General features: G+C 42.3%; 1 protein-coding gene across 1 annotated transcript in view; it reads left to right on the top strand.

The window, feature by feature from the left end:
• Positions 1-1,936: 1,936 nt before the first annotated feature.
• The window catches only part of LOC104492149 (forkhead box protein N3), a gene marked incomplete at its 3' end in the record, with an annotated part of 28,577 nt that continues 15,187 nt past the window's right edge, over positions 1,937-15,326 (top strand). Inside the window, exon 1 of the mRNA XM_010134700.1 lies at positions 1,937-2,479. Coding sequence (XP_010133002.1) covers positions 1,937-2,479 — 543 coding nt within the window. The remainder of the gene's footprint in view (positions 2,480-15,326) is intronic.

The following is a 15,326-nucleotide window of genomic DNA, read 5'->3' as shown; positions in this document are numbered from 1 at the left end:
CGAGGGGGCTCCGCGGCACCACGGCCGCCCGGTGACCCCTAGCACCCGTGGGGACCGCTGCCTGGAGAGCAGAAGAAAGAAAGAAAAATGATATGATATGGCCCTTTGGGAGGATCCTGGCAAATAAGCAAATTAAACAGAAAGAGAGCAGCATGTTGTCATAGCAACAGTGCAATTAAATTACTGTCAGCCATCATATAATTTTCCTGTTTAGAAGCTCATGGGACATAACTTCTATTTGGACTCAAACTTGAGTGTGCGGTGTAGGTAGGCAATGCTGGTGCCCCCGGACACCAGCAATACTTATGTTTACCTTCTGGCTGTGCTGGATGCTGTTTTGAAAGATAACTTCTATTTGGACTCAAACTTGAGTGTGCGGTGTAGGTAGGCAATGCTGGTGCCCCCGGACACCAGCAATACTTATGTTTACCTTCTGGCTGTGCGGGATGCTGTTTTGAAAGCGAGGAAGTGGGACCTACGTAAGTTTGGTCTCCCAGTGTTTATATCTGCCTTGGTGTTTTTTCCTCTTCCAGATACTTGTGTGAAACCACACGTTCGCTGAGCTTGTTGGGTGATGGTGTGTATTAACGGGCTTCTGTGCGTAAAGTTCTGTGTGGCTCTTTTTTAGGAATGGCTGCTTTGGTGTGAGGTGTTTCTAGAAAGAGCAGAGGAACTTTGCTTTTTCATTTTTGCCTTTCTGTAACAGGTGCGATAAAGTCCATTATTTCTCTTGCCCAGAATGGCTCTCATGCTCTTTTTTTCCTGTAGATAGGTGGCTCGTTCTCTTGTTACCTGCAGTTTTTTGCCCTGCGTTTACAGTATCAGCGGTGTGACTCCATGTCTTCAGGGAGCTGCTGAGGATACATTTTTATACAGGGAATCGTTTTGCTCTTGTTCATTGTTTGTGCAGGAAGTTTAATAATTTTTAAATCCATTATTCACTCTTCCCAGTTTTTGTTTCACTGCTGTTCACATATCCAGACATGAATTCTGGGAGTTTTACTCTATGGAGAAGCTAAGGGAGCCTGTCTTCTGCTTCTGAAGTGGAGTTGTTGTTCTCCTGTCTGCTTCCCTCAAGTTGGACAGGTGCTCAATTTCACCCCGCTTCTGAAGGGCTCAGGTCCTCCTGAATGTTGTTGCTCATATGTGTCCCCTTGGGGCCTGCTGGTTCGGTACCCTCGTGGGCTCATCCCACCTCTCCTGGGCCACTGTTGAGCATCACAGCAGACTTTCTGCCTCTATTTTCTACCATGTTTGAAATACAGTTCAGCTTATGTTAAAATCTTCTCTGTTTACATACATTTTTGAAGTGCTCTATTCCTCTGGCACTTGTTCCGCCGTGTCTTGGCCCTGGTCCCAAAACTACCATGCATTGCTTTCTTTCCTTCCTTGCTGGTTTTGAAGTTCTGCTGTCATTTCTGAGTTGTGCTGCAACTACGACTGTAGTCAGATTAGATGCTTGTCCGCTTTAGCCAGAATTACTTTAATCAGGGTGCTGTTGTATTGTCCTCAAAAGTGAAACAGCTGAACTTAATCTAAAGCAACTGGCCTTAAGCCCCTCTCTTTTTTTTTTTTTTAGTTCACATGCTTATTAAAGTGATACAATCAGAGTACTCAATGATTTGATACACAGACTCATCATTAAAGGAACACGTCTTTTGGATTTCCTGTGTGGGGCTTCACGTACAGGCAGAACTGAGGTGTATCATGATTATCATCTTATTCCATCAACTGACATTTTTTCCCTTGTCTCGACTTTATTTTACTCAATAGTTGCGCATGAGTGTTGCTGTGAGTTTGTCATTTTTAATACAGGTGGCAGAAGGCCAAGTGACCAGATAGGGAAAAGCTGTCAAAATGTTACGCAGTATCTTTTTATGAGCTAACTTTTCTCTCTGTTTCTTTTGGATTCACTCTCCCAGGAGCTGCTGTCTAAATGGGTCCAGTCATGCCTCCCAGTAAGAAGCCAGAGGGCTCAGGAATTAGTGTTCCCAGCGGATTGAGCCAGCGTTACCAAGATAGTGATTTATCAAAGGCACTTCATGATGACGAGGACCTAGATTTCTCTTTGCCTGCCATCAGATTAGATAAAGGGGCCATGGAAGATGAAGAACTAACGAATTTGAACTGGTTACATGAGAGCAAGAACTTGCTGAAGAGCTTTGGGGACTCGGTGTTAAGGAGCGTTAGCCCCGTTCAGGACATTGGTGATGACACACCGCCGTCCCCTGCCCACTCTGACATGCCCTATGATGCCAAGCAGAACCCCAACTGCAAACCTCCTTATTCCTTTAGCTGCCTCATATTTATGGCCATTGAGGACTCGCCAACCAAAAGACTGCCTGTAAAGGATATATACAACTGGATCTTGGAACACTTTCCGTATTTTGCAAATGCACCCACTGGATGGAAAAATTCTGTGAGGCATAATCTATCTTTGAATAAGTGTTTTAAGAAAGTGGACAAAGACAGAAGTCAGGTAAGTTTGGAACTATGGGAACCTGTCTGGCTCGGAAAATACTCACTTGCTAATCCCAGAATGTGTCTGTGACAGTGCAATGCAGAATATGCAACACTGTCCCTGGTAACATAGTTCATTAAATTCAGAGAGCCAACGTTTCTTTAGCATGGCTCATTCTGATTTTAATATAAATTCATTGTCTAGACGTCTGTAAAAAAAGTACTCTCTGTGTGTGTTTTTTTTTCTTTTTCCCCCAGCTGGTGTGTTCATGCATAGTGGTTAAATAATGTTTTTAGTTATCATGCTGTGGTAATGGTTTCCAGCTATACTAGATGAATGTAATCATGTTATAAATAGGCTGCTTGCTGTTCTTGGCTTCTACAAATGTATAGTGAAAGGGTATGCCTTATGTAAGAGTCCATCACTTTTTCCCTGGTCTGTGTTGTAATCTGAAAAAACTTTTATTTCTCTTAAACAAATGGAAGTAGTTCTGAATTTCGGTGATGAAGCTTCATTCCATTTCAGGCAGATTTTTTGAGAAACTCTTCAAAGAGAGGAGATAGGTCTGGCATCAGAGGTGAAAGTTGCCATTCACGAAAATTACAGTTGTACCTTCCCTGGGCTCTTGCAGCTTCTGCAACTGGTGTGGTGGCAGAAGCCTGGGAGGCACATTTTTGCTTTCGGATCTCTGTTGTTGTCGCCTGGGTTCATTGCTGAATCCTCGGTGGCGTCTGCAGGAAGAGACAGTGTGCAAGGGAATGGGGAAGCGAGCCGAGCAGTGGAGGCAGTCCTTTTGCATAGCATTCTACCGCGTCAGTCTGCCTGCGTGCAGGTATCTGTTTCCAAGGGGGACCATCTCAAGAAACAGTGGTCTGGATGAATCTTTGGCAAAGAAGAAATACGTGATAAAAGTATCAGCTTGCAGATCGATTTCACAGGCCTTCTCACAAGTTAGTGAAAAAAATACCAGGTAAAATCACATCACTGACTATCTGTCTCTAAAACTGGGTGAAGATCAGAAGGTGGACGCTTTCTTCTAGGAGTAACAATAAAAGACACTCAACTTCTGTGTTTCAGTGAAATAAATACTATGATTGTCTTGTAACTGGCTACCCTGAAACTACACTTCTGTTGGTGGTGCTGTTCTCCCTATTTTGTTTGTGATTTAACTTTAAATGCTGTGGAATAGGAGCTCAAGTAACTCTGGAGGAAGAGTCGTACATTACCCTAAACTACTAACTTTCCATTTTAGATTATTTTTTATGGACCTTTCCTTTTTTAAACAATTGACGCTTCTGTCTTTTTTTTTTTTTTCTTCTTTTTTAGGTCTTATTCCCTAGAATCCACTTCCATATATGGCTGATCACACACTGTGTGTTGGTATTTTTATAAATAAATTGCTGTGAAAGGTTATGCGTGAGATTAAAAAACTTGTTCCTGAACTGGATCTGGTTTTATGTAAACCAGAGTCTTAAAATGTTTTTTTGGAAGTGAGACTGTAATAACAAATGCCACACTAGGCTTTTATGATCCTGTCCTAGATCGTAAGAAAAGTTCACGCAATATAAAGACCCAAAATACTGTAACTGGCAAGGCATGTGTTTAACATTGTGTTGCCGTTTGTGTTTTGTTCTATACCTTTTCCTCCGTTTACAAGTTGACTATTTAGATTACAGCTTCCTTCCTATGAGGAACTTGTCTTCGTGTCTATCTATCAAATATCCGGCAGTCTGCTGGGCTCGTATGAACAATACCACGACGTGCTGCTTCTCCACAGGGAAGTGGCGGAGCACAATGCATGACTAGTCACCTACATCTCAAATTTGTGATTAGAGCCATGGTTACACAGCTAGACAACAAGGTGTGGTGGGAGGCCTTGCCTGTATGAATAACGAGGTGGGGTTTTATTCATTCCTGGAAAATCCCAGGTTACGAGGAAGAATTTCTTTGATCTCCTGGAGATGGTCGTAACTGCAGGTAGCCGGCATTAAGGTGAATAAGATGAGACTTTCAGATGTAAAATGCAACAGGGCAGGTCATTTAAATCCCCTGTTGGGTTTTTTAATGTCCTGGTCAAGGGACATGGTGGACAGAGTCCTGAGTGCAGAATTGGCTCTCAGTAAGAGTTGCTGAATCAGGTGCTTGACAGCTAATTGTGGACTTGGAAAGCAGTAAACGGCAGCTGCTGGCTTTGAAAATACCTTTGTGTGTGTGCACAGGCACACTTGGGGTTGATTCAGGTAGCTTGCAGCAAGCGTCTCTGCTATTCAGAAGGAAGGTGTCCACTTAGGAGTTCTCTGGTTTTGGGCTGGGGCTTGGGGCAGGGGAATAGGGGACCCTTCTCTGTAAGGAATCATTTCATGCCACTGCTTCCCCTTTGCAGCCAGATACTGCAAATTGCAGGTTTGAAGTCTGCCTGTCTCACTGTCTTTATGTGGAAAAAGAAGCATTTAGCAAATGGCACATTATAAAATGCTAACAGGATAGGCTTTGAAACATGAACAGCATGGGGGGAAGGAGTTAATCAGTGCTGGAATTGCAGGCATTTGCTGGTTGATGTGCATTGACACGTTGTGAAAAGCTAGAAGCTTTTCCTCTCCTAGTTGTGCTTTCCAGTGTTTGTGTAGCCTTTCAGTAATCGTTTTTCTAAAAAAAGTTCTGCTGAACACTTAATTTTTTTTTTTTTATTCCCTCTGCATAGTAGTTTTCTCAATCTTGGGTTCCACTAATTTAAATTCATGGGGCTAAATATGTTTTAATAGTATGCAGCTTTTTTTGCCTGCATATGAATGCTTGTATTTCCTGATGTGAGATCCTTGTAACAGAGAAGAAAAAAAAAAAAAAGACGATGAGTTACAGGCTGCATCACTTCAGTTTTTCACATGTCCTGTCCTGGTGCTTTTAGGTCTGGTGTGGAATGCCAGGAAAAGACATTTTTCTCATCAGATTTGTTTATGCGCTGCTGCTATTCCACTTCAGCTGCAATGCCATCAGCCTTACCTGGCGAGCCGACAGAGTGGCTATTCATGTAACTTTGCGTTGAGGCTGGTCGGGATTCAGACAGAGAACCGGGCTGAAGAAGGGAACATCCTGAGCCCTTGATTGTACAGACCTCTTTGCATTGAGCTCAGCAGGTTAATAATAGTTGGGCAGAATATGAAGTATCACATGATGGGGAGTAGATGAGGAGTTCCGTGGCTTTGTTTGTATCGCTGGACCTGTAAATTCAGTCATTTAGACTAATCCTATTGTGAACATACAGATCTAAATGTCCTCTAGTGTGTGTCCCATTTAGTATAGCCCGTTAGCCCATGACTTCCCTGACTTCCCTACCATCTGGTCCTTGGCTGTGGAGAGGAATTTTTCTTGTATACGTGTCTCCATAGCAACGAGTTTGCAGTTGATATGGAAAGTAAGCAGTTGCCCTAGCAACGGAGTTACTGATGTGGCAGCTTCTCTGCTTGCAGGGAAAGGGCTAAGCTAGTTCAGACGCATTATGTAGGTTTGCTGTAATTACAGCTGTGCCCACTAGTGCTGCTCTAGCTAAAGGTCTGTTGAAAAATTTTGTTAAAAGCCCTATTTTTTCTCTCTTGAAGATTTGTTTTATTCATGTTGGGATTCCTGCTTTGAACAAAGGCTGGTAGGATTGTATTTTCAGGACATGTGATACATCAGTGTCTTTTATGAATGCTGACTTTCTCGATCATTATTATCAAATGGGGCGAATGGATGTTTGACCTCATTGGCCTCTCTGCGAATATTTTATCTTAGGGAACAGCCCACAGTTATAGAAGCTGGGACTCTCGTCCCATGCTCCTTTCTGTTATTCTGTCATCTTTTCCCTGGTCTGTGCTTTGGGCATCCATCCTATCAAGAAGGTTCGTCTTTGTGTCTGCTCTGTGTTGTCTGAGATAGGGAAGTGCACACTGAAGAAATTCAAGTCTCTTAAAGGTTTGTTTGGCACTCATGCTGAGGGATGTCTTAATAAAAATGTAATGAGGGTAAAGGATATGTTTATGAGGATGGGAAAAGAAAATTCTCCTCACTTGATGAGGAAGTTATTCTTAGAAGTATATGGTCCATAACTGGGTCATGGAGATCCAGCCAGGCTCCTCCTCTGTCTGGAGCAGCCTCTGAGATCTGAGGACTCCTGAGTGGTCTTCAGGCTCTGCAAGAGCCGATATCCAACTTGTCCTTATCTACTGCACTGCCTCTTGTAAGTGCTCTGCCAGGGTGTTCTGCCAGCGAGAGATATGGGAGACCCTTGGGGCCCAGGGGACTTCTCAGGAGTCTCTCCTGTCAACGTCTTTTCTCTGATGTGATAATATATGGGTAAAACCCTGCAGAAAGGTAAGTGCTAGCTGGAGTGAGAGGAGAAGGTATCTGCTTGTTCTTCATTGAACTCTCCTAATCCAATCTGCATATACACAAAGGTGAGGGAGCAAGAGCCCTGTCCTCCCTCTTTTAACTTGATTATTCAAGAAGATCTCCTGTGAAAGCTCGGCTGCACTCTGGGGATAGAAATGATCTCCTCCATTTTTAGTATCATTATCACCTAGACTGACCCAAATAACACAAGCATCAAAATTTTGCTGCATTTATAACATCTGGTAGAGCTAAAGTTAAAAAAAACAAAACAAAACAAACCACTTAAAACTTCTCAGATTCATGTTAGAGGCTTCAGATGGTGCTGACTTCATTGATAAAATAGTGTTCTAAATAAGCTGGTCTAACTGTTAATTTCCCAAATTGTTAAAAGGAGGTGTGATTTTAAGCTGGAATTTGTCTAGTTTAACCTGAAAACTATTTTCTTATAGCCCGGTCTCATACTAAGAAGCTCTCTAGTATCAGAATTTTCCTGTTGAAATTGGTATTTAGAGAAATGAGGGTCATTTCATTTCAGAGCAATCATAAAAGGCTCTAGAACCATACTGTAATATGGGGTTTCCAGATATCAGACAGTTTATGGAGAGCTTTTTTTGAACCCTTTAACTTTTGTTTTTGAAGTCCAAAAAATTATACAGAATACTTAAATAATAGATTTCCTAAAGCTCTGCATGGAAATAACACGCTTCCATTTCACTGGCTTCCAGCTGGTTGCCTTAACATCAGAGCTTACTCTTTGCAGTGGAGTCTGCCTGTATTAACTGGTTTAGAGCTGTGCAAAGCATAATCAGTGTGTTTTCGAATAATGGTGAGGAGCTGGCGATACCTAGGGAGTCCTCTGGACATTATATCTAAGGTATTTACCTTGTCTCACTCTTGGTTAAGATAGCCAGTGGACATTGACAGGCTATTGACCTGCCAGAGGGGGTTGGCTGCTTAGGTTAAATAAAGTGGAGCAACTTGCCCTGTCTGTCTTCCTACCCTGCAGCAGAGACGATATGAAGTGTCTTAAGCAACACTGAAAGAGCTCATAGGAAAGCAGAGCAAGCTGCTCTTTACCCGTTGGGCTTGGGCTGTAGTGGGGGTTAATGAGTCTGTTTTTCAGCTGTGATTGCACCTCCCTTGCTCCTGGCTGTTTGCTCCGATACCTTCCTGGCAGATGAGCTTTGCATTTCTGTGACAAACCACAGATCCTGGTCAGAGATCTGATCCAGATGGATATTTATGTTTACCTCTTTTTTTTTAATGTTATCTTTATGGATTTTTATGTTTCCCTTCAATTTTTGAGTTGCTTTTCAGCTCAGTTCCTCAATTTAGGTCACAGTGCAGTTCAACAAACTGTTGTGCCAGCAAGGTGGAGGGAGTAGAGATGATGGGCAGGCTGAGGAAGGTTGGCTGCTACTTGGGAGAGTTGGATCATGACTGCTTGGTGGAGTAGGCTGCTTGGTGGGGTGATGGATGTGGCACCACAAGGTAAAGGCTAGGGTGAAATGAGAGAAGGAGTTTAAATGCTATGGTAGGCTTTCTTGCACTGAAGATGATTCTTCTGGTTTTCCCCCAGGAGCAGGACTGTGCTGCTCTTCAACTGGCCTGTGTTAGCAGCTCTTTGGTAGTTTATAGCTGATGAAAAGTAATCAAAGTGTGGGCTGCCACCATCAGGCATGGTCCCTGCCCAACCTGGCTCCCTCTTCTCTTTGCTGGGGGGGGGAGGGTGGGGTTGAACTGATGTGGGGCTGTATTGCCAGGCTCTTTCAAGCTCATACTGGCAAGTGTGTCACCTTGCAATGGGCGTGTTGAAAACTATTTGCTTTTATTTTCATTTGGATTATTTTTCATTTTCAGCTCTCTGCTTAGCTCATGGTCACTGTGATTAGAGGAGCACCAGTGTCAGCACAGGCCATAGGCTCTGTTTAATCTGGCATGAAACTATGCCTGCGACTTCCAGCCAGCTCAGATCTGACCTGGCAACAGCAGGAGAAGACGTTAGGTAAGGGAAGGGGCAGTGGAGGCTCTTACTTTTGAGAGCACAGGCTGAGCTTAAGTCACTGGGTCTGTTCATACATTCAGTCAGGTACATGCTTGATGCTGAATTGGGCCTGTACAACATGGGCAAAATGGTTTTAAGAAAAGTGAGGTGTGTGTGCATACACACACATGTGTTTTCTCAGCTTGGCAAGGTTTGTTTCTGCCTGTTGGCCCAGAAGTCTTAATACTGGCAATAGAGGTGGCTCTGACAGTAGAGCTGTGCTGTGGATCCTCTGTAAAGCTTTTATGGAAGAGGGGAAGATGTCCATAAAGTAATTCTTTTCTATGCAGCTATCTTTATGTCCCTATCACCCCCTAGGTTGCTTCCTAATTCTTGGAGAGAAAACCAGTGCCATTGTCACTGCTAGCAAATGAAGCACCGATCCTGGGGCCACCCTCTGGTTTGAGCAAAGGAGGTCTCCCTGATGATGAGGCTGGAGTGCATACGTACACAGGAGGACTTTGCGTGTCCATTAACGAAGGCTAGTTCATGGGGATCATCATGAAACTCCTGTGGCAGGACGCAAGACGTGAGCACCAGGCCCACAAAGGCAGCTGCACTCCCTCTGGTTGTGGCTGAACGTCAGAGATGAATTGAGCTTGCTGATCTGGCCAAGCATGTGCTCTTCTGTCTTAGACTTCAGTTCTTCAACAAAACATCAGAGAATCCATTTTAATTACAAAATATGTGTCCCTTAGACTTCCTCCTCACTTTCCTAATAGGGAAGTGAAATGTTTTATGTTGGCTAAAAGAGCACAGTAAATTGCGCTGTGTGGCTTCTTTTCCTGGGTAAAGACCTCATGAAAAAACATTTAGAAGACTTGATTGTAATTGAGCAGTTGAAAGTAGTTGAATAGTTAAAAGTACTCTTCAGACAGTCTGAAGTAGCCTTTGAGTTGCTGGTGAAGGTTAATTTCCTTGCTGTGGTTTCAGGCAATTGCTGTGTCCCACTGGCTGACCCAGGCAGCTGCAACCTTGGCTCCTTGCTATGGCAGCTTTGCATTCCAGGTACAGTCATTCAAATGACCATCCCAGTGGCATCTGAGAAGCAGTCTCCAGGCTGCACATACCTGGTCCTTCTGCATTTTTTTCAGCTAGTGCTGTATCTTCATCATAACCTAGTTGAAAGAAATGAGTGGTCCAGGTAACACAAGCTGGAAGCCTTAGGAAAAAGGAACCCGCTGTGACTAATTAGTTTGTTGGTATTTGTGCGTTGGTCAGTGGTAGCTTCGTGTATAGAAGTAATTGACTTCTGTCACTTCAAGACTGGCAGACCATTGCTAGATGAGGTTGTGGTGCAAGCACGGTATGTAGCTATAACAAAGCAATATGTTGTGATGTAGTTGCTCTTGTGAACACAGATTTGCTTAAAAAACCCCCACATGGCTGCCTCTTGTTAAATTTTGCTCTGTAAGCTTATCTGGGGAAAGACGCTGCTGCATGCTTATAAGTGTTTTTAAAGCTAACAAAGATTTATTAAAGTATTTGCTCTAATAATTTGATTCATAATCTGGTGTTTTGAACCAGTGTAAGTCAAGTCTGCTGTCTTCTAGGTGAAGGAAGATGTTGAATAAAGTTTGCTTTAATGAGATATGTGAATCTTGCTGGTTTTCTGGTGCTTCTGGTTTAAGTCAGTTCGTTAAGTAGTTCAAGAGCAATGACATTTTGCTTTCTTCAGGAGCTGCAACTGGCTTTTATGATTCAGTATTTAAATTTTGGTCTTAAGGAAAAAACTTTGTTTTGCTTCTTAACATCTGTCATTTGAGCTAATTGTTAGTGTCAGTCCCTATCCCAGCCATTCTCCACCTGCTCTGAGATGCGTCTTAGAGATGGCCAAAAGCAGGATACCTGCCCAGTTCCAGAGCCAGGAAATTATTACAGGTGTGCTGGGGAGAGAGGAGATGCCAAAATTGTTTGTCTGGCAGTGCTTAATTGCCAAGCAGCAGAGAAACGCGGGCAATCTGCTCAGGTTATGACTCCTTGTCCTTGATGCTTGTGCTCTGACATCTTTAAAGGTAAAATGGATCCTGTACATCTGCTTGTATCAGTCTTTAATTTAGTTTTTCTGACTTTAATTCCTATGTGTTTTCTCTGGTTTGGAAGAATTCAGGCACGGAAGTAGTACCATACATTTTCTTTAATCATGGAGAAAGAGGTAGCTCTTCTAAAGCAGCAGAAATGTTGTTGGACAGTGGCCCCGTGAATGGCTACTAGGACACTTGCCATTCAGCAGAGTCTGGCTGACCTGGGACTAACTGGCCTCGTAGGTGAGGGCAAGGAACACCTTCCTCAGCTGTGCTGCTTTTGGCAAGAGCTTCCTGAGATGTTTTTCCTTTGAGCAAAATGAGTGTCTGGGACTGAAGCTCGCAGCAATTCTCCCCTTTAGTTACAGAAGGGAGTTTGGAGTGCTTTGGCTCTGCCATGCCATGATGCCATCGTGTCTGTGATGCCTGTTAATCTGCTTTCAGATCTTACCGATCCAGTGGCTAGAGCTGCTGAGATGCCCGTTAGTTGAGATACTGCACCCACACCATGCTCATCATCACTGCTGTGTCTGGTAATTTAGTGCAGGTTATAGCAATGGCAATAAAACTGGGGTTATCTTTTATGGAGAATAAGCACGTTTATAACAGTCTGGATGCTGAAAAGATTTATCTGCTTAACTGGTAAGTCATCTGGCTTCCACAAAGTCTGAAGTTTCTTAAAGCTGCGAGTGGTATCAGACTAGTCATTGACAAAGGGCATGTAAGAAATGCAACAGTAGGGAGGAAGAAGGAGAGGGACCTACCTACCTTGGCGTAATTTTTTTTTCCTCCTGAATTTTTGGTAGCTCGTTATTGGCCCTTCTGAGGCTGGATCATTACCTGTTTTCTTCTGTTTTCCCAACAATTTGAACTTCTGACTTTAGAGGAACTGCTTTTGAATTACTCTTGAGTAAACAACAGCAGAATTGGGACTGAGAGCTGTGGAAAGTAGCAGTTGTGGCCATAAATGATGTCTCTGGATCTTATTCAGCTGTCCGTAATAGTAATTTTGGAGACAGTATATTTTAATTTGTTAGCTGTGTTTTTTCAAATTCTGTCCTGGGTGTTACGGAAACTTTGTCCTTGGAGCTGATGTAGGAATTTGTGGGAGGACTCATTCGAAGGATCTTAAATGTGAGTGGGTTTTTCCTTGCTACTGTAGAAAAGAAACCAAATTGCTGCCCTCAGCCAGTGACTTAAGACACCAAAACACTATCTACGGCATCCTGAATTGCTGTATTTTGTTGCAGCAGTGAATGGTAGCAATTTACCACTAGCTGAGTACTCTCAGGACTTTGAAACGCCAGTGTTACTTGCTGAAAGACGACTGTTGGTAAGCAGAGGAATGAACAGACTTCTCTGTGGGGAATGGCACGGAAAAGTGTCTGTGACAGTATATGGAGCAGAAACTTATTGATGGGATTTTGCATAAGAGAATCTAGTTGAATGCTGAATTCACACTCATTCAAGCTATGAGCAGAAGAAAATCGGGCTCTTTGCCAGAGCTATATTTATGAGATCTCGTGACTGCCTGCTGTGGGAGGGTACTCAATGAGGCAACTATTGTAAATGTTTTTCTGAGCTTAGAGTTGGAAAAAAAAATGCCTACACTGCAACTTGCAGGGGTTAATCCAAGACTAAGGTTAGTTACTGGGGTACCTTATCACAAGCTTTCATTTACATATTTTAATTTCTTTTCCTCACCTTTTAGGTTAGAAAGTGGGAACACACCTCTTGTTACGTTATGTGTGTTTCAGTAAAAATAGGGAAATTGTTCATGAAATGCTCTGGTTTTAATTAGGGGAGGGGGATATGCATCACTGTTACAGTTAAGTGATACAGAACCTAATAAACATAGCAGTTTTGCAATTAGATCAATTTTCCTTAAGTTGTTGGGGAGAACTAAATAGTTCTTGAATGGTTCAACTTTAGGAATAAAGTCCTTGCCATGCAGGAAAAGCTGTTTTTGTAAGGTTCTCCTTAGTACCACTGCCTTGCCCTGGCTGTCTGCATGCAGCCTTCTCCATCCCTAGAATAACACAGAGGCACTGCTCTTCCAGAGATCCGTACTGCTCCTGGGAGCTCTTTGAAGACTTTTGGAGATGAATGTTTGACAGCTTTCAGAATTGCATGCTGCTGGCTCAGATGGAGCTACAATTACAGTTAGACTTTGAGAGAAAATGGTACAGAGCTCCTGGGTCAAAAGATACTTGGTTCTTCAGAGAATATATTTATTTATTAATGTAACTGGAAATAACAATATGGTTCTTTCATAATTCCACCCTTCTTGAAGTACTTTAGGACTAAGGAGCTTTTAATAGAATGATAGAATCATTTAGGTTGGAAAAGACCTTTGAGGTCATCAAGTCCAGCTGTTAGCCCAGCACTGACAGGTCACCAATAAACCACGTTCCTAAGCACCACATCTATACGGCTTTTGAATGCTTCTAGGGATGGTGACTCCACCACTTCCCTGGGCAGCCTGTTCCAGTGCTTCACAACCCTTTTGGTGAAGAAAATTTTCCTAATATCCTGCCTAAATAGTGTAAGTGATTCATTGTCTTGCCTGAGCAGCTAAGGTAGGAAGAAATGCATAGTTTGCACAGGCAAGGCAGGTTTTTGGTCTTCAGATGGGAGAGACGGGAAGTTGGGGAGTCAGGATGTGTCCAAGATGGCTGGGACAAATTCTGGTGCTTTCAGCTTTGCATGTTTTGTTTTGAAGCAGTCAGATGAACTTGTCCAAAATGGTTTTTCCTGGTTTGGCAATTAATGTAATGCATTTATTGTTACCTAGTTACCTCATTGCACTAACTTAACTGGATTTTTTCTCTCTTAACCCCCTCCTTTAAAGATGTTTTTCTTCTCAATGTTCAGGGTTACATATAGAAACCTTGCTGTTGTAAAAGAGGTTGGATTTGTTTTTTACAATTTTCTATCAAGTTCTAATACTGTCTAGACTTTGGACTGCACGGCAGAGAAAGAGGCAAAACCAAATTGCACAGAAGACTGTATAGTGCTAGCTCCCAGCTGTTGAGACAAATGGGATTTTGTTGTTCAGGCTGTACCTCCTTTTTTGCTTAAATTAATTTATTTTTATATCCCTCTATCTGTATGTGCATGTGAATACAAATATATTTTATATATAAAAAGCATTACACAGTCATACTGTTTTTTAGATGATCCAAACACTTGTAAGGTGAAGTGAGAGCAAAAACGAAGTATGGATTTGGGTTGTCACACAAAGCTTTCTATCTACTTGCACCTCTGCACTAGGAAAACAATTAGCTGTCATAGTGATACACTTCTGCAAAATTTCCTTAGGACAGATGTGTTCTGTTGCTGCAGCTGGTTACCAGTTAGTAATGTATTAATAGTCTAACTAGCTTCAACAATTTCTTGTCTTTTCCAAAACAAACCAGCACTTAAAATTTAGTAAAATACTGCCACTTTGATTTTTTTTTTTTGTTCTTTCAGGTTTTGCTAAAACACCTGGAAGACATCACTGTCTTTTGGGCAATGCTGCTTTTATTCAGGAGGCTAAAGTTTCCTGTTGTTGGCTTAGCAAGTCTGCTTGGATGTGTCATGTGCTGTTAGCTTTTGGAGCTGAGCAATTTTTAATTTGGAAGAGCAGAAATGTAATTATGACCCTTTCCATTAAGAGACAAGTTTTTCTGTCATTCTTGTTTAAGAAGAAATAAAAAATTTTCATATTGAAAGCTTTGGTTTTAATTTGTAGTGTTAATTGTAGGACAGATCTTGCTTTCTCATCCTGTTTTTCTGCTAACTAGGAAAAAATAGGAAAATGTTCCCCCACTCAGCTAAAACACTTGCATTATTTTAGTTTTGAAGTAAACATGCTTATGATGTAACCAATTTTGCTAATTACCATCTGCTCCTTCACCAGCACTCAAGGCCCGCTCACCCTCCAGTGTCCAGTGTTCCAAAAATGCGTGTGCCTGGGCTTGAGCTCACGGGACAGGAATCCATGTTTTAATTACGATAGAATTATCTTCTTGTGTGCCTCATCAACTTCGATTTGTTTCCCTCACAATTTATAAAACCATTCACAAACTTGTTGTTGGGTTTGCACTCTGAATCTTTAATTTAGATACCCGTTAAAAAGAGGAAGAATTTGCTTCATCAGTAAATTTTTTTTCCCCCTGTTTTGACTATCTGTTGATTTCTGTTGTTTGGCATCAGGCTGAACAATAAAACAGTTCCAGAACTAGTTTAAAAGGCTTTTCAATCCGTGCCACGTGTAGCCTCAGCCTTCTCGCACTGCGTACAGAGACACACTTTTGTTTGGAAAGGGAGGGAGTCCCGTAATTGCCCAAATAAATTACCTGTGTTTGTGTTGTGTGGTCTAACTTTAAACGTTAGACCAAGTAATGTTAGCATCTGGGGGGGGGGGGGGGGGGTAGAATAAAAG

This window comes from Buceros rhinoceros, unplaced genomic scaffold, assembly GCF_000710305.1.
Source record: "Buceros rhinoceros silvestris isolate BGI_N320 unplaced genomic scaffold, ASM71030v1 scaffold7320, whole genome shotgun sequence".
Lineage (NCBI taxonomy): Eukaryota > Metazoa > Chordata > Aves > Bucerotiformes > Bucerotidae > Buceros > Buceros rhinoceros.
Note: the sequence above shows the minus strand (reverse complement) of the source record. Positions and strands in the feature narration are given on the sequence as shown.